This window comes from Myotis nattereri (assembly GCF_964212035.1).
Source record: "Myotis nattereri genome assembly, chromosome: 5".
Lineage (NCBI taxonomy): Eukaryota > Metazoa > Chordata > Mammalia > Chiroptera > Vespertilionidae > Myotis > Myotis nattereri.
In genome coordinates, this window is record NC_138080.1 from 29,274,127 (window position 1) to 29,298,978 (window position 24,852).

The 24,852-nt window shown below is 51.6% G+C and overlaps 1 protein-coding gene across 2 annotated transcripts; it reads left to right on the forward strand.

Annotated features, from left to right (window-relative positions):
* Positions 1-22,675, forward strand: PLIN3 (perilipin 3). Of its 2 annotated transcripts, none has more exons than XM_081092517.1 (8): positions 1-64; positions 3,437-3,518; positions 5,747-5,945; positions 6,114-6,196; positions 10,391-10,676; positions 17,678-17,877; positions 19,657-19,782; positions 21,872-22,675. In XM_081092517.1, exons 2-8 carry the CDS (start codon positions 3,453-3,455, stop codon positions 22,220-22,222), a joined length of 1,311 nt encoding a protein of 436 aa, XP_080948643.1. In that variant the 5' UTR covers positions 1-64; positions 3,437-3,452; the 3' UTR covers positions 22,223-22,675. The 2 variants fall into 2 exon arrangements, with proteins under 2 accessions (XP_080948643.1, XP_080948644.1); XM_081092518.1 differs by having other exon boundaries at positions 2-64; positions 5,732-5,945.
* Positions 22,676-24,852: the final 2,177 nt, after the last annotated feature.

Consider the following 24,852-nt stretch of genomic DNA (forward strand, 5'->3'; position numbering starts at 1 on the left):
GGACGGTTTTGGAGTTTAGCCTCCAAGTCCTGGTCGCTGCGCCCCGGACGTCCCGCTGACCGCGGTGAGAGGCGGGGTGCCCGGTGGAGGTGGGGGACGGGGCCCTGAGTCTCGGGGCGCCCTAGGGTTGGGAGCAGCGGGGAGGGCCTCCTTTGCGGCCGGGGGGAGGGGTCTCCAGCGGCTGGGGGCACCCCTCCCCCCGTCCAACTTCTGGACCAGGCTCGGACTTTCCGACGCTCCTCCTAACCCCTGGGGCTTTCGGGGGGCAGTTGCGAAAGCGCCCCCTAGAAGCGGCAGTATTAAGGGGTGGGGGGCAAGCCCCCCGTCCCCACCCAACCACATCCTCGCCAAATGCGAAGTGTATCCGCTTTCCAGACGCCGTTTGGAGGCCAGGGCAGCCCGTCCCGTCCCGCCCCGGAATTCCGCCCCCCCTGGGACTGCCGGGTCCCGCCCGCCCTCCGCCACTCCCCGGGGAGCACGGCCCCCTCCCCTGCCGATGGTCTGGGCCCCGCTCTGACCCCGGAGGACAGTGACAAGCCCCGCCCCTTCCCCCTGGGGGTGCGGCCAGCGGATTGCACCAGGGGCGGGGGCAGGGCGGGGGAGGGAAGGCCTACCCCTTACCTGAGGCCTTGGGACCTCTGTCGGGACCGAGAAGACAGGCTGGGCTGGAACCTCGGTGTCTGGGAACTTTGGAAGTTGGATCCGAGCGATCCTGGCCGCCACTGCACGGCTGTGCGACTCCACGCAGTCCCAGCCGCTGCAGGCGGGTTGTAGATGGACCCCGAGGACCTCAATGGGGTGCTGACATCTGCAGTGGTCTCCTGGGTGAGACCGGTTCCAGGGGGTGGGAGGAGGACCTCTATGCTGCCTGCCGGGGAAGGGGGGGGGGGGGACTCAGGCGATGATCAACAGGGACAAGTGTGTCTCCTCACCCCACTTCCCAGTTGGGTGAGGAGCTTTTGTGACAAGGTGGGACGAAGTCACAGGCAGGAATCTCATTGCTGACTGCTTCCCCTGTACGCCTCAGCCAGAGTGGTGTGACACGGGTCTGCTTATTGAGCACCTACTGGGTGGCAAGCTAAGCACCACAGGTGCAGCATCTCCTCCAATCTGCGGGGACCCTGAGCTAGGAATGGTTATCTAAGCTAATCAGTATAGATGTGGTCAGCGAGGCCCCAAGGAGGGGTGCTGCCTTTCCAAGCTCTCACTGCTAGTGAGGAGCAAAGCTGGGGTTAGAACCCGGTTTTGCCCTGGCTCGGTTGGTTAGAGCGTCATCCTGATACGCCAGTGTTGCAGGGCACATACAAGAATCAGCCAACCAATGGATAAGTCAGTGGAACAACAAATCGATGTTTCTCTTTCTGTTTCTCTGCCCCCTCCCCCATCTCTCTCTCTCTCTCTCAAAATCAATAAAACTTTTTAAAAGGCAAACCGGGTTTAGACTCCAGAACCGGAGCTCTCAAAACATCAGGTTGGCCCAGCCAGCTTGGCTTGGCTCAGTGGTTGAGCGTCAACCTATGAACCAGGAGGTCACACTTGGATTCCCGATCAGGGCATATGCCCTGGTTGTGGGCTCAACCCCCAGTGTGGGGCATGCAGGAGACAGCCGATCAGTGATTCTCATTATTGATGTTTCTATCTCTCTCCCTCTCCCTTCCTCTTTGAAATCAATAAAAATACATTTAAAAAAAAACACACACACAAACATCAGGATCCACTTTGGGGATGGTGAAACACTTCTGGGCTTCTTTCCTCCAGAAGGAAACTCAGAGTCAGGGCCAGGGCTTCTCCAGAGGTTCGCTCCAGAATGGCCTGTGGGACCAGCCCATAAGACGGCACTACCGTTAGCCCCATTTTATGGGTGAGAGGCCTGAGGCCAGCGGAGAGGAAGCTCCTTGCCCAGCACATTAACACAGCAGTGTGGGCGAGCGGAGGCTCCTGGAATCTAGGTGAGGATATTCTATCCATCTCCTCTCACCTGGCCAGGAAAACGAAGCACATCTGTGCTCGCATCTCACCTGCAAATGTGTGATGAGACTCCTCTGGGAGCCCCCCTCGCCCTTCACACACCCGAGTCTAACTTGCAGTGGGGCCAGGCGTGGTCTTTCTAATAGTTTCTTTTACTTATTTACTTTTAAGCGAAATTTTTTTTAAAAAAGTAATATTATCTACCTGGCTCAAAAGCCAGAAGCCTGCTGCAGCTACCCGATCTTCCTCCCTGAAAGGTGGCCGCCTTGAACAGTGAGCTGTGTCTAAAGATTCTGTGCAGCCCTGGCTGGTGTGGCTCAGTTGTTTGGAGCCATTTCCTGTGCACTAAAGGGTCTCAGGTTGGATTTCTGCTCATGGCATGTACTGGAGGCAACTGATCGATGTTTCTCTCCCTCCCTCTTCCCTCTCCCCCTTCTTCTCCCCCTCTCCCCCTCTCCCTTTTCCCCTCTCCCTCTCTCCTTCTCCCTCTCCCTCTCTCCCTCTCTCCCTCTCTCCCTCTCTCCCTCTCTCCCTCTCTCCCTCTCTCCCTCTTCCTCTGTCCCTCTAGAACAGCCGTGGGCAAACTACGGCCCGAGGGCCGGATCCGGCCCGATTGAAATGAATAAAACTAAAAAAAAAAAAAAAAAAAAAAAAAAGACCGTACCCTCTTATGTAATGATGTTTACTTTGAATTTATATTAGTTCACACAAACACTCCATCCATGCTTTTGTTCCGGCCCTCCGGTCCAGTTTAAGAACCCATTGTGGCCCTCGAGTCAAAAAGTTTGCCCACCCCTGCTCTAGAATCAATGAAAAACATCCTTGGGTGATGATTTAAAAAAAAAAAAAAGATTCTGTACAAATCCAAGTAAACACTTTTACCCCATTCAAACCTTTGTCTCTTTGCAGTGTCTTGGTCCATGTCAATTATATGTAAACACCCTTTTTCCCCCAGGCACTGGGCTAATCTGGTATTTTCTTTAGTCCCCTTCTGCTGGGCAAACAGGTCACCGGTGTCTTGTGGACAACACAGGTACACCCGCCTCCGCCCACGTGGCAGTACAAGTGTGAGGCTGTCCTCACAGTGAGGTTTCTGGGTCAAAGGGAAGATGCCTCCGGAAACTTGGTAGCTGTTGGCAAATTGCCGTCCACAGAGGTTCTGCTTCGTGGGTGTCTCTGGAGTAATGAATGATACAGGTGAGCCCTCGGAGGGCTGCACCCTGACCTTCCCCTTCGAGGAACAGCCCTGGATCAGCTGCATCAGCAGCACCGGGAGCTTGTTCGACGGCAGGCTCTCACCCTGCTGAGTCATCACCTGTGCTGGAGCAGGCCCACAGGTGCCTGTTAATGATCGAAAGGCAGGGCTCTCAGAACCCCTGTGTGTTGGGGGTGTGGGCGTGCAGGTGTGAACTTCCTCCTGGAGGGAGGGGTGGGTCGGGCTGTACCTGACTGGTCCATCTGTCCACAGTGCGTGCTTCTGAGAAATGTCTACCAATGAGACAGAAGCCCCTGCCGACACCCAGGTGACAGCTGAAGAACCTGTGCAGCAGGTGAGGACCGTCTGCACCTGTGGGCTGAGGCTTCCCACATCAGGGCGCCGTGGAAGGGAGCCAGGGCGCTGCTGGCGGCACATGGGGGTTAAGAGAGATCTTTCTGACTGGGTGGGGACAGCCAGCCGACAGACCTCGAACAGGTGCCCCACTAACAGATGGGGGAGGAGAACTGGGAATCGCAGGGGCTCTTGGGAGAACAGGGGTACAGTTTGAAACTGCCTGGCTCCCCACCACCCAGAAAAATGTTCTCTGCCTCTGGAGGTTCTCTTAGGGTCCCCCTTCCAGGAAGTCAGTCCCTGTCCTCCCCCCCCCCCAGTTTAAATAAAAGCCCCTTTTAATAGACTATTGCGGTATCACCTACATAGCATTAAATTCACCCTTTGAAGGGTGCTACTCAATGACTTCTAGTGAACTACCAAGTTCTGCAGCCATCACCGCCCGTACTGTTTTAGAACATTTTTCATCTTGCCCAAAAGAGACCCAATACCCAGTAGTAGTCACCCCTCCACCCCACCCCGCTTCCCCCTCGGCAGCCACTCTAGTTCCAGGCTCTACGAGACCCTTTGCGTCTGGCTTCTTTCACTGAGTGGGATGTTTTAGGGGTTCACCCATGCGGTGTGTGTCAGCGCTTCATTCCTTTTTTTTTTTTTAATATATTTTATTGATTCTTCACAGAAAGGGAGAGAGATAGAGAGTCAGAAACATTGATGAGAGAGAAACATCCATCAACCGCCTCCTGCACACTTCCCACTGGGGATGTGCCCGCAACCCAGGCACATGCCCTTGACCGGAATCGAACCCGGGACCTCTCAGTCCGCAAGCCGACGCTCTATCCACTGAGCCAAACCGGTTTCGGCACTTCATTCCTTTTTTTAAAACTGTGGTAAAATACACTTAACATAGAAATACGCCATTTTAGCCATTTCAAGAGCACACAGTGCAGTGGCATTAAGTACTCTTACCATGTGCAGCCATCCCGCTCCCTAATCCCAGAACTTCATCAGCCCGAATGGAAATCCCATCCCCATTAATAGTCACTCCCCTGCTTCCTCTCTGAGGATTTGCCTATTCTGGCGTGGCTGTGCACCGGTAAACTTTACTTACAAAAGCAGGCAGCGGTGGGATGGTATTTAGCCATAGAAAGGAATACAGTTCTGACATGTCCTGCAACATGGATGAACCTTAAAGATGTGCTCAGGGAAATAAGCCAGACACAAAAAGGACAAGCCCCGTGTGATTCCACTTACATGAGGTTCCAGAGGGGTCAGGTCCTCAGAGACAGAAGGTAGATGGTGGGAGCCAGGGGGAGGGGAGTTGGTGTTTAATGGGGTCAGAGTTTCAGTTTGGGAGGATGAGAAAGTTCTAGAGACGGGTGGTGGTGGTGCTTGTGCAACAATGTGAGTGTCCTGAATGTACAACAATGTGAATGCTACTGAATTATACACCTAAAAATGGTTAAAATGGTCAATTTAATGTTGCCTACATTTTCCCACAATTTAAAAAAATGAAGCATTCATTTATGCTACTACATAGAATCTATGTCATAGATGAACCTCGAAAACATCACTCCCCAGTGAAAGAACTCAGATACAAAAGGCCACAGAGGATATGATTTAGTTTATGTAAAATGTCCAGAATGGGCAAAGTCATAGAGACAGAAGGCAGGCTAGTAGTTGCCAGGGCTGGAGGGAGGGGAGAATGGGTGACTGTTAATGGGTACAGGGTACCTTTTTGGGGTGATGGAAAAGTTCTAGAATGAGTGGTGATGATTGCACAACCTTGTGAGTTTACTAAAAACCACTGAATTGTGCACTTTAAAAACGGTGAAATTTATGATGCGTGAACTTGATCTCAGTAAAGCTAGTAGGAAAAAAACAGACAAGAATTAAAGTATCAGGTGGTGGGGCGACTTGGCCTGCGGGCCTAGTTTGCAGACCCAGCTTTGGACCGACCGTAAGCTCTGTGAGAGGAGGGGCCTTGTCTCTTGTCACTTCCTGGTGCACAGTGGGTGTCAGAGACAGATGGGCCGCAGAGCTAAGACAAAGGAGCTCTTAGTGCCGCCCGGAAGGTCCCGGCTCCTGCCACTTTGTGGAGCAAACTGCAGGGTGAGCTGAGCCGTTTCCTTGGCCGTGAGTGAGAGGGAAAGTGCTGGTGCCTGGGTTTTGGGCCCAGCAGCCCCGCCCCCCCACGCCCAGCCCGGCCCCCCTCAGCTGCTTCTCCCGTAGCCCAGCGTGGTGGACCGCGTGGCCAACATGCCTCTCATCAGCACCACCTGCAACATGGTGTCGGCAGCCTACACCTCCACCAAGGAGAGCCACCCCCACGTCAAGACCGTCTGTGACGCGGCAGAGAAGGGCGTGAAGACCCTCACGGCGGCCGCCGTCAGCGGGGCCCAGCCCATCCTGACCAAGCTGGAGCCCCAGAGTGAGTGAGGCCCCCCGAGAACATGGAACCTCCCTTCCTGGCTGTTTGGGGAGGGTCTGCCCCACCCATGGCCCTGTTCCCCCAAACCAGTGGCTGACCTTCCCAGGACCCCTTGGGATGCTCATGTGCAGTAACCATCATGTTTCTGTCCTGTCCCACCTCCTGTAGTCACGTCAGCCAGTGAATACGCCCACCGGGGGCTGGACAAGCTGGAAGAGAACCTGCCCATCCTACAGCAGCAGACGGGGAAGGTACAGACCTGCGCCCGGGAGCCCCGGGGGCACAGGGACCAGGCTGGGTACTGAGTCTGTGGTCCACCTGAACGAAAAGGGACAAGTGTGACAGCTTTCTCCCTGACCCCCCCCCACCTTCTGCATGCCCCTCACACCCCAAATCTATTCCCCACTGAGCAGGTGGATGAGTGATCTCAGTGCCAGCCAGATCTGCTCAGAACCCCCTCATATCTCCCACCTGCCCAGAGAAAAAGCCCAAGTCCCCCCCTCCCCCCCACACACAGCCCACATGGCCCCACCTGATCCGGCCCCACCACCGCCCCGCCCTCATCACCCACCTCTCTGCTCCATTCCAGCCCGTTGGCCCTCACACTCAGTGTTCATAGCATCAGCGCCTGTATGTACCAGGCACAGCGGTGGGACAGTCGTTGCCCTCGTGGAACTCACTCTGGGGAGGTGAGGGAAGCAAAGGCAGTGAACACCTGCTCTGGCCTAGCCCACGACCTTTGCACATGAGCACCTTCTTTGTGGATCAGGTTTTTAGTTTTATTTTTTAAATATATCTCTATTGATTTCAGAGAGGAAGGGAGAGGGAAAGAGAAACATCAATGATGAGGGAGAATCATTGCTTGGCTGCCTCCTGCATGTCCCCTACTGGGGATCAAGCCCGCAACCCAGACATGTGCCCTTGACGGGAATCAAACCTGGGACCCTTCTGTCCGCAGGCCAACGCTCTATCCACTGAGCCAAACCAGCCAGGGCCTTCCCTTCCCTCTTAAAGATTCTACTGGCTTCTCCACACTGCCTAGTAGAACTTTCTCTGAGGTATATGTACTTTCTCTTCACTGTCCAATATGAAAACCACCAGTCATATGAGTCTATTGAGTCTTTAGAATGTGTCTAGTGTGATTGAAGAACTCAATTACTGACTTTAATTATTGTAAATTTAAATAGCTACTTTTTGTTGTTGTTGTTAATCTTCACCTGAGGATATTTTTTCCCATTGATTTTTAAAAATATATGTCTTTATTGATTTTTAGAAAGAGACGAAGGGACAGAGAGAGATACAAACATCAATGAGAGAGAAAATCAATTGGCTGCTTCCTGCACAGCCCCCACTGGGGATCGAGCCCGAAACCTGGGCATGTGCCCTGACTGGGAATACTAGGGAGAACCAGCGACCTCTTGGTGCATGGGTCAACACTCAACCACTGAGCCACACCAGCCAGACTTTCCCATTGATTTTTAGAGAGAATGGAAGAGAGGGATTGGGGGAGAGAGAAACAGCGATGTGAGAGACACATCGATTGGTTGCCTCCCCCAGGAACCCTCCCGGGGCTGGAAACAAGCCCAGAATCCAGGTACGTGCCCTTGACTGGGAATCAAACCCGCAACCCTTCGTGCTCGGGTTGACACTACTGCACACACCGGCCAGAGCTTACATAGCTACTTCTATCTTTTATTTTTTGTTAATCCTTACTTGAGGATATTTTTCCATTGATTTTTAGAGAGAGCAGAAAGGAGGGGAAGAGACAGAAATATCGATGTGAGAGAGGCACATCCGTTGGTTGCCTCCTCCCACATGCGCCCCGACCAGGGCCGGGGATTAAGCCTGCTACGGGTATGTGCCCTGGATTGGAACTGAACCTGGGACTTTTCAGTCCGCAGGCCGAAGCTCTATCCACTGAGCCAAACTGGAGAGGGCTTAAGTAGCTACTTTTATTTATTTTTTTTCCCAATTTTTTTAAATATATATTTTATTGATTTTTCACAGAGAGGAAGGGAGAGGAATAGAGAGTTAGAAACATCAATGAGAGAGACACATCGATCAGCTACCTCCAGCAAACTCCCCACTAGGGATGTGCCTGCAACCAAAGTACATGCCCTTGACTGGAATCGAACCTGGAACCCTTCAGTCCGCAGGTCGACGCTCTATCCACTGAGCAAAACTGGTCAGGGCTTAAATAGCTACTTTTAATTTGTAACCATCACCATCCGTTTTAGAACATTTCATCACCTGAAAAAGAAACTTCACACCTTAGCTGTTATTCTCCTTCCCATCAAACATCACAACCTCTGGTATCCACTAATTTACTTCCTGTCTCTATGGATTTGTCTGTTCTGGGCATTTCATATAAATGAAATCATATAACTTGTGACCTTTTGCATCTGGCTTCTCTCACTGAGCATCATGTTTTCAAGGTTCATCCACATTGCCCTAACTGGTTTGGCTCAGTGAATAGAGCATAGACCTATGGACCAAGAGGTCCCAGGTTCGATTCTGGTCAAGGGCATGTACCTTGGTTGCGGGCACATCCCCAGTAGGAGGTGTGCAGGAGGCAGCTGATCAATGTTTCGCTTTCATCGATGTTTCTAACTCTATCCCTCTCCCTTCCTCTCTGTAAAAAGTCAATAAAATATATTAAAAAAACAAAAAAAAGATTCATCCACGTTGCAGTGAGTGTCAGTACTTCACTCCTTTTCATGGCTGAGTAATATTCCAGTGTGGGTGAACCACATTTTGCCTATCTTTCACCTGTTGATGGACATATTAGGTTGCTTCTACTTCCTGGTTATTAAGAACTAGAGGCCCGATGTACGAAGATCCATGCAAGAATGGGCCTTCCTTCCCCGGGCTGCTGGCACCGCCTTCACACTGGCTGGAGCCACCTTTCTGCCTTCCCATGTTGCCCAGAGGCCCAGAGAGGCTGGGGTGATGCTGAACCCCATGGCGACGACGCAAGCGTCCCACCCCACCCCCGGCCACTCAGCGCCTGCGTATGCAAATTAACCTGCCATCTTTGTTGGGTTAATTTGCATGCTCCTGATTGGCTGGTGGGCATTGTGAAGGTACAGTCAATTTGCATCTTTCTCTTTTATCAGTGTAGATCTGTGGTCGGCAAACTGTGGCTCACAAGCCACATGCGGCTCTTTGGCCCTTTGAGTGTGGCTCTTCCACAAAATACCGACTTCTGCGCATGGGCCACGAAATTTCAATCGCACTGTACATGCACGCCCACACGTGGTATTTTGTGGAAGAGCCACACTCAAGGGACTAAAGAGCCGCATGTGACTCGCGAGCCGCGGTTTTCCGGCCACTGGTGTATATAATACTGCCATGAACATTTGGGTACAAGTTCTGTTAGTTTTTTTTACAACATGAAATTTTCCGTCTTAACCAGCTCAGTGGCATTAAGCACATTGACATTGTTGTATAGCCATCACTTACCATCCATCTCTAGAACTTTATCATCTTTCCAACTCTGTCCCCATTAAACACTAACTCCCCCATCCCCGTCCCCTAGCCTGTGGCTCCCACCATCCACTCTATGGATCTGACTCCTCTAGGGCCCTCCTATGAGTGGAATCACATAGTATCAGTCCTTTGTGCCTGGCTGATTTCACCGAGTGTAATGTGTTCAAGGTTCATTTATGTGGTATCATGTTATCATGTGTTAGAATGTTCTTCCTTTTTTTATTTCCTCACCTGAGGCTATGTCCACAGATTTCAAAGAGAGAGGAAGGGGGAGAGAGAGAAATATAAATTGGCTACCTCCCATATGTATCCCAACCCCACAACCTAGGCATGCATTCCCACATGCACCAAACCCACAACCCAGGCACGTGCCTGGACCGGGAATAGAACCCACAACCCTTTGGTGCATGGGACGATGCTCCAACCACTGAGCCACTGGCCAGAGCTGTTCTTCCTTTTCAAGGCTGAATAATATTCCATTGTCTGGACAGACCACATGGTGTTTACCCATTTATCTGTCGATGGATTGCTTTGGGTTGTCTTTACCTTTTGACTCCTGTGAATAATGCTTCTATGAACATGGGTGTACGACCATCTCTCTCAGACCATGCTTTCGATCAAATTTTGTTTTGTTTTAATTATTTTAAATATAAATAGCCACATATAGCTAGTGGCTACTGCATTAGACAGTGTGGCTTGGGAAGGATTGAGGCACAGAGAAGTGGAGCGACTTGCCTGAGGCCACACAGCTAAGAAATATCAAGCCAGAGATTCTAACCAGGCCAGCTGGCTCCTGAGCAGTGGTCTGAACTGCAATACTGGATTCAGTGTTGACCCTTTGGGGTCACCCAGGAGCTGGAACTCCTCCCTTGGGCCTCCCTGGAGGTTGGGGTGCAGGCATGGGGCTACCTAGTACAGAGGGGGTACAGAGATGCTGATGCTGGCCTGACTTGTAGGTCCTGGCGGATACCAAGGAGCTCGTGTCGTCTAAGGTGACCGGGGCCCGAGAAGCAGTGGCCAGCGCCAAGGACACAGTGGCCACCCGAGTGACAGAGGCAGTGGATGTGACCCGGGAAGCTGTGCAGAGCGGCGTGGACAAGACCAAGTCCGTGGTGACCAGCAGTGTCCAGTCGGTCATGGGGTCCCGCATGGGCCAGATGGTGCTGAGTGGGGTGGACACAGTGTTGGGCAAGTCGGAGGAATGGATGGACAACCACCTGCCTATGACAGACTCCGAGCTGGGTGAGTGTGGCCCATGGGCCTGAGACCCCTCCCTGGACCTCCCAGCCTGGGCCCCCCTCAGCTGCCTGGAGTCTGTCCAATTGAATGAACATTTAAAAGAAACAAATGCCAGGGGTGGGGGTGGGGGTAGGGGGTGGGGATGGTGGTGAGAGAACCACAGAGGGGAGTCTGGGTGATTTCATTCAGGCATTTAAGCACCTGCTGGGCACCAGGCCCTGCTCTAGACACAGGGACACAATCAGTGAGCAAGATGGAAGCCTCTTTGCAGAATTGATGATAGAACCATGACCAGTGTTTGAGAGAAAAAAACAGCGTGCTAGGAGGGGGTGGGAGAGGGTTTCAGGACACATATGGATGAGGAAGTTTGCATTGTTAGAGCCCCCATGGGAAAGCGGCATTTGAGCACAGAGCTGGAGGCAGAAGGCAGCTAGCCATCTCGATGTCTAGGTTGAGAATGGTCCCAGGAGAGGGAACAGTCCATGCAAAGGCCGGGAAGCAGGACCTTGCCTGGTGTGTTGGAAAAACAGTTATGAGGAGAGAGAGAAAGTGAGGGCAGAGGAGGGACAGGAGCAGGTCTTGCAGCTTAGTATAGGCCAAAGTGAGGAATAAGGGCCTGACCCTGAGGGCATGGAGATGGGGGGTGAGGGCCGAGGAGCCACTGGACCCGAGGAAGGTGCTTACAGGCGCCCTCTGGTGGCTGCTTCTGGGAGGACAGCCTGGGAGGCAAGGGTGAGAGCTGAGCGACCAGGGCAGATGCAGCTGCCCTGGTCCAGGCCGGTGAAGATGGGGCCTGACCTGGTGTGGATAGAAATGAAGACAAATAGACAGACTGGGGATAAAACTATTGGAGACCAAACAGCCAGTCCTGCTCATGGTCTGAACTTGTCCTCTCATGCCCATGGCTCTTGATGCCATATTTGAACAATTGCCTCCTTTATAACATGCCTGGGACTTTCAGTGTGCCAGTCTGTCAGCTGCCCGTGCCCATGGCAGTGAGCCCATGAGGGCTGCAAGTAACGAGGCACCATGCTCCTTCCAAGGGCAGCTTGGCCCCCGCCCACTGGCCAGAGCTGGCTTATTTGAATGAGGAGCCAAATATTTGGGAGAAAGAAAATAGTTGAAGATGGGCTACCTCAGGGCTTCCCACCTGCTGCGCTGCTAACACTGGGGCTGGGTCACTCTCTGCGGCCACCCTGGGCGGCTAAGCCGCATTTCCGGTCCCCACCTACGCAGTGTGAGGAGCAACCCCAGTTGTGACAACCACAGGTGTCCCAAGACATTGCCCAGTGTCCCCTGGGGGCAGAATTGCCCCCAGATGAGAATCGCTGCTTGGCCTGTTCTGGAACTTCATATACAGCATGGGGAACCATGTGATTCCCGGATGGGGGAACAGCCGATCTTTATCTCCGTCTCTTTTTCCATTTGGGGTTGCCACAGATCGCTCGTAAAAGTGTCACTTCTTTCTCTGTAGCTGGAACACTTCCGTGGAGAAAGTTCTCTATACAGTGGGGCCTTGACTTACGAGTGTCCCGACTAACGAGTTTTTTGAGATACCAGCTGTCTCTCAGCCGATTTTTTGCATTGAGTTGATAGAGTAATTTGAGTTAACGAGCTCCTTAACGAGCTCGGTCTTGGAATGAATTACAACTAAGTCAAGGCCCCACTGTAATTTTGATGACCCCGAGGTATAGCTTATTGAGGAGGAGCAGGGAAAAGGGCATGAGGGGTGGGTTCACCAGCGCCCCCCAAGGGTCCGCAGTGGTTTTTGCCTTATAGGTTTGAGCACATGGATTAACACGACATATTCCAGCCCGAAGTGTTAATTTTATTGACACTTCATTTGTCCCATTGTTTTCGGCCAATTGGAGCCCTCTCGAGTTAGCCGCGATCCCACGCGTCTTCCTGAACCCAGTGGGAAGGGCAGTCCCTGGTGTCCGGGGGAGCTCCGGGGGGGCTGGCGAGCTTCAGTCCTGCAGCATGTGGCTTGAGTGTGGCATGTCACTTGTCCTTTGAGCTTCCAAAACCCAACTCTGAACCTCTTGAAGGTTGGGACCTGGCTGATGTTTTCCCTGCCGAACCCGAAGTTCAGTGCCTGCTGCCCTAGTAGGTGCTCAGCCTCTGTAAGAGTCAGCTGTGGGCTTGGCCCCTGAAGGCAGGAGGAGAAGGCAGGGTCTGCTGGAGGAGGCCACAGCAGAGAACAGATGGGTCTGAGCAGCTTTGATTTTTTTGCACCCATCCACTAAGGATGAAATCCCTGTGCACACCATGCTTACGGTACTGGGTCGTCTGTAGGTATGAGGGTATGAGGAGCTGTTGCAGTGTCTTATTAGAACTAGGTGTGTCCGGGAGCATTGGCTCAGTGGTTGAGCATCAACCTGTGAACCAGGTCAGGGTACATGCCCAGTTGCAGGCTCAATCCCCAGTAGGGGGCTTGTAGGAGGCAGCCAATCAATGATTCTCATCATTGGTGTTTCTGTCTCTCTCTCCCTGTCACTTCCTCTCTGAAATCAATAAAAATACATATATTTTTAAGAAGAAGTAGGCATGTTAGTCTGGGGTTCGGGTTAGGAGAACAGCCCCCCCACCCAGGGTTCTCCCCTTTGCCCAGGGCACCTGCCCCCTCCTTGGGACCTTGCGGCTTGCTCAGATATGCCAGGACTCTGCCAGATATACTTGGCCTAAATGACAAAGCTGCTTTCACTTCCAAGGGCAGAGCTCAGGGGCGCCCAGAGAGCCATGGAGAAATTCCAGACATCAGTACGTACGGTTCAACGTGGTACTAGTTTTGGTTAGTCTTTGCAAACCCCCCTTTGGTGGGAGAATAGGGAGGAATCCATTTTTCTCACAACACAAGGCTTTTATTTTTGCTGCCGCAAATTGTCTCATGTTTTTTTTTGTTCAGATTTTTAAATGTGAGCATAAAATAATTCTTCTAGGACATCTCTTCCCAAGCTGACTATAAAGCCCATCTAGTCTACCACCCGCTTTTATAAATAAAGTTTTATTGGCACACAGCCACACCCGTTTTTTTACATTCTTGTCTATGGCTTTTTCGGCATGGTAATGGTAGAGCTGAGTAATTGAGGCATAGTATAGCCTACAAAACCAAAAATACTGCTGTCTGGCCCCACACAGAAAAAGTTTGCCTATTCCTGGATTAGAGTACGTTTCTTCCAGAATTTCATGTTTATAAAAACAACTGAATTCCTCTGATTGAAGGCTTACCTTGATCACACAACAGGTCTATGGGATTTCATTGCTTTATTTTCCACGTCTTTCACTGAAACAGTGCCTGACCCAGAGGATCTGCACAAAGATGTGGCTAAGTGGAGGTTTCACTTTATCATCAGAACAGCTCTGCTGTTCCGGTCTGACCGGAGCACATCTCTCATGATATCGTGGTCATATGTTTATGTTCCCTGTACTGTTTATTTAATAATCTTTTAAAAAATTCTTAGCTGAGGATATTTTTTCCCATTGATTTTTAGAGAGTGAAAGGAAGGGGGAAAGAGAGAGAAACATCAGTGTGAGAGAGAGACATTGGTGTGCCTCCTGCATGTGCCCCAAACTGGGCCGGGAATGAACCTGCAACCCAGGTTACGTGCCCTTGACTGGGAATCGAACCCGCAACCCTTTGTGCCGATGTTCTACCACTGAGCAACACTGGTCAGGGCTATTTGATCATCTTTACGTCAATTTTTCCTGATTCTTTTAGAAAGGAAACTTTATCACTTACTATAAATAAAAAGCCATATAATCTGCTGTAAATAATAAAAATAGCTAAACATTCCTTCGTGTGCCTCTTCTGACTACAGGGCAGTCCAAATTTCACACTTCAGGCAACTCTGGCTTGGGTGGTGGTACAGAAGGAGAAACTGAGGCTTACTGGCAAAATCACTTCTGCATAGACTACAGGGTAGGAAACACTTTTTTTTTTTTTTAATTAAATCTTTATTGTTCAGATTATTACATTTGTTCCTCTTTTTCCCCCCATAACTCCCCTCCTCCCAGTTCCCGCCCCACCCTCCGCCCTCACTCCCCACCCACTGTCCTCATCCATAGGTGCACGATTTTTGTCCAGTCTCTTCCCGCATCTCCCACACCCCTTTCCCCCCCAAGAATAGTCAGTCCATTCCCTTTCTATGTCCCTGATTCTATTATGATCACCAGATTATGTATTCACTTCATTCTTAGATTCACTTGTCGATAGATGCATGTTTGTTGTTCATAATTTGTATCTTTACCTTTTTCTTCTTCTTCCTCTTCTTAAAGGATACCTTTCAGCATTTCATATAATACTGGTTTGGTGGTGTTGAACTCCTTTAGCTTTTCTTTATCTGTGAAGCTCTTTATCTGACCTTCAGTTCTGAGTGATAGCTTTGCTGGATAAAGTAATCTTGGTTGTAGGTTCTTGGTATTCATCACTTTGAATATTTCTTGCCACTCCCTCCTGGCCTGCAAAGTTTCTGTTGAGAAATCAGCTGACAGTCGTATGGGTATTCCCTTGTAGATAACTGAGTTTCTTTCTCTTGCTGCTTTTAAGATTCTCTCTCTGTCTTTTGCTCTTGGCATTTTAATTATGATGTGTCTTGGTGTGGTCCTCTTTGGATTCCTTTTGTTTGGGGTTCTCTGCGCTTCCTGGACCTGTAAGTCTATTTCTTTCACCAGGTGGGGGAAGTTTTCTGTCATTATTTCTTCAAATAGGTTTTCAATATCTTGCTCTCTCTCATCTTCTGGCACCCCTATAATTCTGATGTTGGTACGCTTGAAGCTGTCCCAGAGGCTCCTTACACTATCTTCATATTTTCGGATTCTTTTTTCATTTTGCTTTTCCAGTTGGGTGTATTTTGCTTCTTCGCATTTCGAATCTTTGACTTGATTCTTGCGCTCCTCTGGTCTGCTGTTGGGTGTCTGTATAATATTCTTTATTTCAGTCAGTGTATGCTTAATTTCTAGTTGGTTCTTTATCACAACATCGAGGGTCTCATTAGATTTCTTGAGGATCTCACTACATTTATCGGCGGTCTCACCAGTCTTTTCGAGGGCCTTACTAAGTTTATCGGCAGCTTCTAGACCAGCCGTGGGCAAACTACGGCCCGCGGGCCGGATCCGGCCCGTTCGGCTGTTCTATCCGGCCCGCGGAGCCGAAAGAGCGGAGGATTCTCTTGCTCTCCCCTCTGCTCCTTCACCAGCAGCAGTGTTAACATGTATTAGTTCACACAAACACTCCATCCATGCTTTTGTTCCGGCCCTCCGGTCCAGTTTAAGAACCCATTGTGGCCCTCAAGTCAAAAACTTTGCCCACCCCTGTTCTAGACAGTTCCTGAGAGACCTTAAAAGTGTGGTTTTGAGGTCTATATCTTCCATTTCTGACATTTGCATCCTGCTTCTTTGTCTCCGCATTTTTTTATCTTTTCTTGGTGCACCCCTAATGGTCTTTGTCAGGAAACACTTTGTTAACAGGCCAGGTAATTAATATTTTTTGGCTTTTTGAACCACACAGTCTTTGTTACAAGTGCTCAACTCTGACATCATAGCATGAAAGCATAGATGACAGGTAGATGAATGTGTGTGACTATGTGCCAATAAAACTTTATGTATAAGGGCAGGTGGCATTTGGCTCAGGCCATAGTTTGTGGGTCCCTGCCATAGGTCTTTACAAAGCAAGTGAGTAAGTCTGGATTCAAACCCCAATCAGGTTACTTATAAAATGCGAAATTGTATTTTGTTTTGTTTTAAGATATGTTTTTATTGATTTCAGAGAGAGGAAGGGAAAGAGAGCTAGAAACATCAATGATGAGAGGGAATCATCAATCGCCTGCCTCTTGCACGCCCCCTACTGGAGACAGAGCCTGCAACCCGGGCTTGCGCCCTGACCGGGAATCAAATCGTGACCTCCTGGTCACTAAGTGCAAACTGGGCTAAAGTGCAAACTTGTAACTACTATGTTAAAGTTTAAAAGGAGCAGGATAGCATTATCAGGATAGGCAGTTTTCCACCCTCTGTCTTACAACTTCCGGAGCACTTTCTGGACTAGTTATCACTGACTTATTAAGATGATTCTCATGTAGCTCAAAATTCTCTCATCAAGTATGGTTGAGAACACGGGGTCATATGGCTGAGCTTCAAGCCCTGATTTGCTGCCTTGAAGCTGTGTGACCTTGGGCAAGTCGATTAAGCCCTCTGAGCTCCAGTTTTCTCAACTGTAAAAATGAGAGAGCAGTGCCTTCCTCACAGAGCTGTTAAGATTTGACAAGAATTCAAAGGAACCACCTAGAACAGCCGTGGGCAAACTACGGCCCGCGGGCCGGATCCGGCCCGTTTGAAATGAATAAAACTATTGAAAAAAAAGACCGTACCCTTTTTTGTAATGACGTTTACTTTGAATTTATATTAGTTCACACAAACACTCCATCCATGCTTTTGTTCCGGCCCTCCGGTCCAGTTTAAGAACCCATTGTGGCCCTCGAGTCAAAAAGTTTGCCCACCCCTGACCTAGAACATTGTGAAAGATTGGCCACTTTTAAAATATTCCAGGCACTAGTACTGGGTCAGCTGGCTTTTTTTCTATGAAAGACTCAATAATAATTATCTTAGTCTCTGTTGGGCAAGAGCCCACGTACTCCGCTGTTGTAGTTTGAAAGTAGCCAAAGACAATATATAATGAACAGGCATAATTGTATGCACTGGCTGTACAAAACCGGAAACAATTTGGATGTGTCCTGCAGGGTGTAGTTTGCAGACCCTCGTGCTGGCCTAAGGTCTCTTAATCCTGGGAAGTTTGGTTCTCATCAGACCCATTTTGCAGGTGGGGAAAAGTAAGGCAAGGAAATCCTTCACTCTGAGGCCTCAGAGCTTGCAAGCATCAGACCCGCATAAACTTCTGGGCAGTCGGTGCGAGACCAAGGCCCATGCTCTGAAGTGTGCACCAGGGGAGCCCGAGCTGCTTGCTCTGTCTGCACCCCAGCCTTCATATTGCTTCTCCCGCCTCCCCCCTGCAGCCCACCTTGCCTCGTCCCTGGAGGGCGTCGACGTCGCCTCGGTGCAGCAGCAGCGGCAGGAGCAGAGCTACTTCGTGCGTCTGGGTTCCCTGTCGGAGCGGCTGCGCCATCAGGCCTACAAACACTCGGTGAACAAACTGCAGCACACCCGGCAGAGGGCCCAGGAGGCCCTGCTGCAGCTGGCGCAGACCCTCAGCCTGGTGAGGCCCCACCCGCGGCCTGGGGGCGGCACAGCAGCATCCGCTCTCTCGCACCTTCCCCAAACCTAGTGGCTAACGCTCCCCTTCTCCACGCCCGCCTGGGCTGGTTCATGGGGCTGTGGTCCTGAGTGAGTTTGCCGGGGCCGCCATAACAAAGTCCCATCGTCTGGGCGGCTTAAACAACAGACATTTCTTACTTACTGTCCCAGTTCTGGGGGCTGAAGTCCAAGATCAGGTGTTGCCAGCGTTGGTTTTTCCTGGGTCTGTCTGTTAAGCTGCAGACGGCCATCTTCTCCCTGTGTCCTCACATGGTTACCCCTCTGTGAGTGCCTGATCTTCTCTTCTAAGGACACCAGGCATCCTGGAGTAAGGCCCATGCTCTAACCCGACCTGCAAATATAGTCACGTTCTGAGGGCCAGGGGGTGGGACAGAGTTCAGCCCCTGACAGGTCGGCTGGAGGCTGGGCCTCCCGTGGGCTCCTCCTTCAGCAAGACAGCTCTTCCCCTGGCCGTGGTCTGAGGGACCCACGTGCGGTGAGAGCACATGAGCCCTTTTTCTTGTTGTGTCTTGTTGAAAGTCAGTTTCATTGACGTGTAATTTACGCACAGTAAAAACCACCGCTTTGGAAGTGTACCACTTAAGTTTTATACATACAAATGGCCATATCACCGCCACCGAAATCGAGATTTGGAGCAGCTCCGTCACCCCACACTGTTCCCCCTGCCTCTTTATCGTCAGATCCCCCAGCCAGGTCTTATTTTTCTGTTCCCTAAAGAGCTAAATTGCTGTTATTTCCTCTTTACTCCCTCTGCTAACGATGTCTCCTCTCTTTTAAAATACTTTTATTTGTGGTAAACCACACGTAACACAAAATATACCATCATAACCGTTTGTAAGCACAGCTCCGTGGCATGAAGCACATTCAACGCTGCTGTGCAGCCGCCGCCACCTTCCATCTCTAGAACCTTCTCACCCTCCCAAACTGACACTCCGCCCCCATTAAACACTGACTCCCATCTCCCCCCTCCCCAGCCCCTGGTCCCCACCATCTACTTTCTGTTTGTGGGTCTGACTCCCGTAGGGACCTCCCAGGAGTGGAATCAGCATCTGTCGTGCTGTGACTGGCTTATGTCACTGAGCATGATGTCCTCCAGGCTCATCTCCACTATCGCAGTTGTCAGCGTTTCTGCCCTTTTTGAGGCTGAATAATGTTCCATCACAAGCACTTTTTTTTTTTTTTTTAATATATTTTATTGATTTTTCACAGAGAGGAAGAGAGAGAGACAGAGAGTCAGAAACATCGATGAGAGAGAAACATCGATCAGCTGCCTCCTGCACACCTCCCACTGGGGATGTGCCCGCAACCAAGGCACATGCCCCCGACCGGAATCGAACCCGGGACCTTTCAGTCCGCAGGCCGACGCTCTATCCACTGAGCCAAACCGGTTTTGGCCATCACAAGCACTTTTAAGCATCTGCTGTTCCATCTGCACATGACCTGTTGGCCACAGCCTGCGAGGCGGCCAGGCCCAGTGCAAGGGGAGGGGAGAAAGACAAAATGGGAGGAGCTGCAGAAAATTTGTGACCACCAGGTAGCTATGGAAACAGCGTGTGGAAACAGCACCCTCCTCCCTTACCTCCGCCATCTCAGATGAAAGGAGGAAGGAGGGCTCCCCAGGCTCCTGTGGGAACCCCCTCCCTGGGAATGTGCGGGGGCCCTGCTGAGCTGGGCCAGGCACCGGAGGCAGCCTGTCTCACTGCTCTCTGTCCTACTCCAGATGGAAAGTGTCAAGCTGGGCGTGGATCAGAAGCTGGTGGAAGGTCAGGAGAAGCTACACCAGATGTGGCTCAACTGGAACCAGAAGCAGCTCCAGGGCACGGAGCAGAGCCTCGAGAAGCCAGAGGTATCCATTGTGGGGCGGGGCATGGGTGCTTGGGTCCCTGACCTCCCTCTCCACCCCCGTTTGATGGACCAACCTGCCTGAAATGCTTCCCCAGCCTCGCCTCCCATTCACTGCTTTCAGGACTCACTGACACCGCCTCCAGGAAGCCTGCCTAGTTTTCTGCTCTTGGGTGTGGGTGCTGCTGACAGCGCTCAGGGTGGTGCTGTTCTAGCTCCTTCCTGGCTGGGGAACTTTGGGACCAGATCTGAGCTGCTAACAACTTCTGCCTTGAACATTCTTCCAGACCACCTGTGTTTTTTTAACTGTTAAAACATCGGTTTTGAGATATAAAAATGTCTTGTACTTTAAAAAAAAACTATAATTATTGAGATATAGTGCACATACTGTATAATTCACCCCTTTAAAGTATTCAGTGGGTTTGAGTATACAGATGCTCCTCAACTTACAATGGGTTACTTCCTGATCAATCCATGGTAAGTGGAAAGTATCGTAAGTCGAAAATGTGTTTGATACATCATCTAACCTACCGGACATCACAGCTAGCCCAGCCCACCATGAGCATGCTCAGAACACGCACATTAGCCTTCGGGTGGGCAAAACCCAGCACCCCGGGACAGCCGTGGACCACACATTGCTGGCCCAGAACAAGACCCAAATTCAAAATGTGAAGCACGCATATCGCTCTTGCGCCATCATGCAGTGGAAATCTCAGAGCCATCATAGCTGGGGACGCGCACTGGGGACAGCATCCCACCTGGTTTGCTGCTTTGGGCCTTCTCGGCCCCCCTTTGTGTTAATCCCCTTTTCTGATTTCTCCTCATCTCCCGAAGTTCCGGATGTTGGAGCGACCCAGAGCCCAGGCCTCGGATCTCCTTTTCTTTAACACGCACACACCCCAACCAGGGATCCCGCTCACAACCTGGGCCCTGCCCGGTAACGGAACCTGCCGCCTACTGTGCGCAGGACAGCGCTCCCGCCAACTGCGCCGCTTCACCCTCCCCGAGCGGAGGAATATTCCCGCGCGGCCACATTGTGCGGGTCCGTTCGCCAGGCGGTAGCGGCCGGTGGTTCCCGCTTTGGGCTGTTGCGAATAGCGCCCCTGTGAACACGGGTGCGCAGGCTTTTGTGTGGATGGATGTTTTCATTGCTCCCGGGTAGTTACTGCTGGGTTACATGGTGACTATGGTTTAACACAAGGGTGGGCAAACTTTTTGACTCGAGGGCCACAGTGGGTTCTTAAACTGGACCGGAGGGCCGGAACAAAAGCATGGATGGAGTGTTTGTGTGAACTAATATAAATTCAAAGTAAACATCATTACATAAAAGGGTACGGTCTTTTTTTTTTTTTTAGTTTTATTCATTTCAAACGGGCCGGATCCGGCCCGTGGGCCGTAGTTTGCCCATAACATCTTGAGGAGCCACCAGTCTGTGTTCCACAGTGACTGCCCCCTGGCCAGTCCAAGGGCCCCACTGCCTCCCCGTCCTTGCTGACTCTATTACGCTCTGTCTTTGGGATCCTGGCTGTCCCGGTCAGTGTGCAGTGGTGTTCCATTGTGGTTGGAGCTGCATCTCCCTACTGGCGAACGAAGCTGAACATCTTGTGCTTATTGGCCGTTTGTGCGTCTTCTTTGGGGGAAATGTCTGTGCTTGTTTGTCGGTTTGACCTGTGTATATCTCACGGTTCAAAACTCTTAAGAGCCGGCCCTGGATGGTGTGGCTCAGGTGGTTGGAGCATTGTCCCATACCCCAAAAGGCGGAGGGTTCAATTCCTGGTCATGGCACATACCCAGGTCGTGGGCTCGATCACCAGCCGGGCACATGCAGAAAGTGGCCTGTCGAAGTTTCTTGCATAAATGTTTCTCTCTTTCTCTCCCTTCTTCTCTCTAAAAATCAACAAACTTTATTTTTTTAAAAAAACATCCAAACTCTAAGAGCTGGTATTCTGAACGATAGTGCCAGGCTGTCTCCCTATGGAAGGGTTTCCTAAAGGTGGGCAATAGGACCCCCGTTTTCTTTTTCCCTGGCTTTGGGTCCAGTTTTCCCCAAAGCAGTGGTCCTGATCGCCCCCCGCCCCTCTCTCCCTTCTCAGCAGGTCGAGTCCCAGACGCTCACCATGTTGCGTGACATTGCCCAGCAGCTGCACGCCACCTGCACCTCGCTGGCGTCCAGCATCCAGGGGCTGCCCAGCCACGTGAAGGACCAGGTGCAGCAGGCTCGCCGCCAGGCGGAGGACCTCCAGGCCACCTTTTCCGACATGCATTCCTTCCAGGACCTGTCCAGCTCCATCCTGACGCAGAGCCGCGAGCGCGTTGCCAAGGCCCGGGAGGCCCTCGACCACTTAGTGGAGTACGTGTCCCATAACACGCCCATCACGTGGGTGGTGGGGCCCTTCGCCCCTGGAGTCGCGGAGAAAGCCCCAGAACCAGAAGAGAAGAAGTAGGATAGACAGGAAAGGGGTTCAGGGTCTCGATCCGTTCCCGAGCGGTCTGCAAGGAGCACTGGACCCCCTGGCCCCAGCTCATCTCAGCTGCTGCCCTGGGAAGCTGGGACCCTCCCAACAGACCATCCTGAGCCTGGAGGAAGAATGTCCTGAGCCTCACCTCCTCAGTCATTGGTGTGAGGTTCCCGAAAAATTGTTTTCTAGAAGGTTTTAAAGAAATTGTTTTAGAAGAAGGTTTCAAAAAATATTTTTTTTTCTTCCCTAAAGGCCAGGGATCTCGCTCTTCTATCCCACTTCCTTTTGTACATCAAGGGCCACAGACCTCAGAGTTTAGGTCCCGAACTTGGACTTCTGGTCTGTGAAGTGGGCCTCCTGTGGCGGGGAGGGGCTGCCTGGGAAGCCGTAGGTGCCTGGAGCTTCAGTGTTGCCTTAATAAATTTTATCTGCAGCTGAGTACAGGCGTGTGTGTGGGTATCTGTGTGTGTTCCCAGCAGCTGAGCAATTCTGGCGTCTCTGTGGCTGGAATTTTTCCTTTGCTCACGAGGGTGGGACAGGGATGGACTTGCTATCGAACTTGAAGTTCGGCGCTCGGTGCGTCAGAGGGCGCCCATAATGATCGCCAGCCATGTGCCCACCACCCTTGTTGGCCTTCAGTCATCACATGCGGTCCTGGATGTTGCTGAGGAGAGCCGGTGCAGGGGCCTTTCATCCCCGCCCTGGCCCGTGAGATCTTGTCCGCGTCGTCCTATTATAGGTGTGTGGGGAACAGTGTGGCAGGGTAGCCCCCCAAAATGTCCACATCCTAATCCCCAGGACCTCCATGGCAAAGGGACTTTGCAGATGGGATTCAGTTAAGGATCTGGAGGTGAGAGATGACACAGGATTATCCAGGTGGGCCCTCAGCGTCATCACGGGGGTCCTGTGTGAGAGGGAGGCTGGAGGGTCAGAGTTGGAGGAGATGTGAGGACGAGCGGAGATGGGAAGATGCTCCGCCATTCACCTTGAGGATGGACGGGCGAGGCCGCGAGCCAAGGATGCAGGCGCCTGGAGAAGCTGGAAAAGGCAGGAACCAGAAGGAACCAGCCCTGCCAAGACCCTGATTTTGGCCCCTAAGACTCATTTCGGACTTCTGACCTCCAGGACTGTAGGGTGAAGTGTTGTGGTTCTTTCAGCCTCTGTGTTTGTGGTCACTGGTTACAACAGCTGCAGGGAACTCCCAACAGGTGCAAAGAGTCAAAGTTGCCAATGAACCTGGCTGCAGTGGCTCAGTGGTTGTGCCGACCTATGAACCAGGAGGTCACAGTTCCATACCCGGTCAGGGCACAGGCCTGGGTTGCAGGCTCGATCCCCAGTAGGGGGCGTGCAGGAGGCAGCCGATCAATGATTCTCTCTCATCCTTGTTGTTTCCATCTCTCTCACCCTCTCCCTCTCTGAAATCAATAAAAATATTTCTTTTAAGAAGTTACCAATGAATAGAACTCAGCGTGTCCCCTTGTAATCACTGGCTGTGTTCCCACTGACCTTTGCTTACAACACTGAAGCCGAATCCTCTCATTTCTCACTCTGGCCCGGGCTGTTGCATTCACTTCGCGCACAGACACCTCAGCCTTGCAGGTTAGGTGTCCCCACTGTACAGATGACCAAATGGAAGCACACAGCCGGGGAGCAGGGCTGCCTCCCCTCAGCCACGTCCGCAACGCAACAAATCCGCTCGTGCTGTTTGCCGCCCGGTGCTGTCTGGGCGATGCCTGACCCCAGCTCGGTGGTGGGACGTGGGTCCCTGGCGTGGGACGCAGGTGGAGGCCTTTCCTCTCTGTCCCTCAGTGTCCTCCCCCGGGATCCAGCTTCAGGTGCAAAGATTGTAATAATCGAGCCTGACGCTTAGGTTAGCTCCGGTCACATTGCACATTGGAGTGTGGGTCGTTCTCTGTGGGGGGCCGTCTTGGGCACGGTGGGGTGCCAGGAAACCCCTCCCCAGGCGTGACCCCACAGGTGCCCTCAGAAGTTGCCCAACATCCCCGGGTGAGAACCACTGAGTTAGTTTCATTCCAAACACTAATTTTCCTGCCTTTTGCTTACATGAATCACTGGGGTTTCCCAAAGCGGGCTGTCAGTCTGGCAGGGAGCAAATCTGTTCGTTCTGATGATGCTCAGCTGGTACTGGGCGTAGCCATGAGTCAGCCAGGTGCTATTCTGAGCCCTTGGTGGGTGTCAGCCTCATCCGCATCTCGCCCTCTGGGGGAGCCGCCACTAATCTTCCCATTTTATAGCTGGGGAACCGAGGCAGACGGAAAACACATAACTTGCTCAAAATCTCCTGGTCAATAAGTGGACCTGGGTCTCCGACCAGGGCAGCTGGCTGGCCCTGCAGCCCCTGAGGGCCTGGCAAGCAAGTCGGGGTTCTCTTCTGTCTGCGTGTACCCCAACTTGCTGGAGAAGCTTGGCTGACCAGCTTCCCCTTTCTGCCCAGCGTTGCTCCCTCCCCTCTGCAAAATGGGATGTATTAGCTGTTGTCATGTGAGACGTTAACACTAACTGAGTGGCTTTCACCACATTTTCCCACATTGTTTCATGAAGTCAGTGGTGGCGTAATTAGAGGGTCATTCATCACAGGCAGCAGCCAGTCAGCT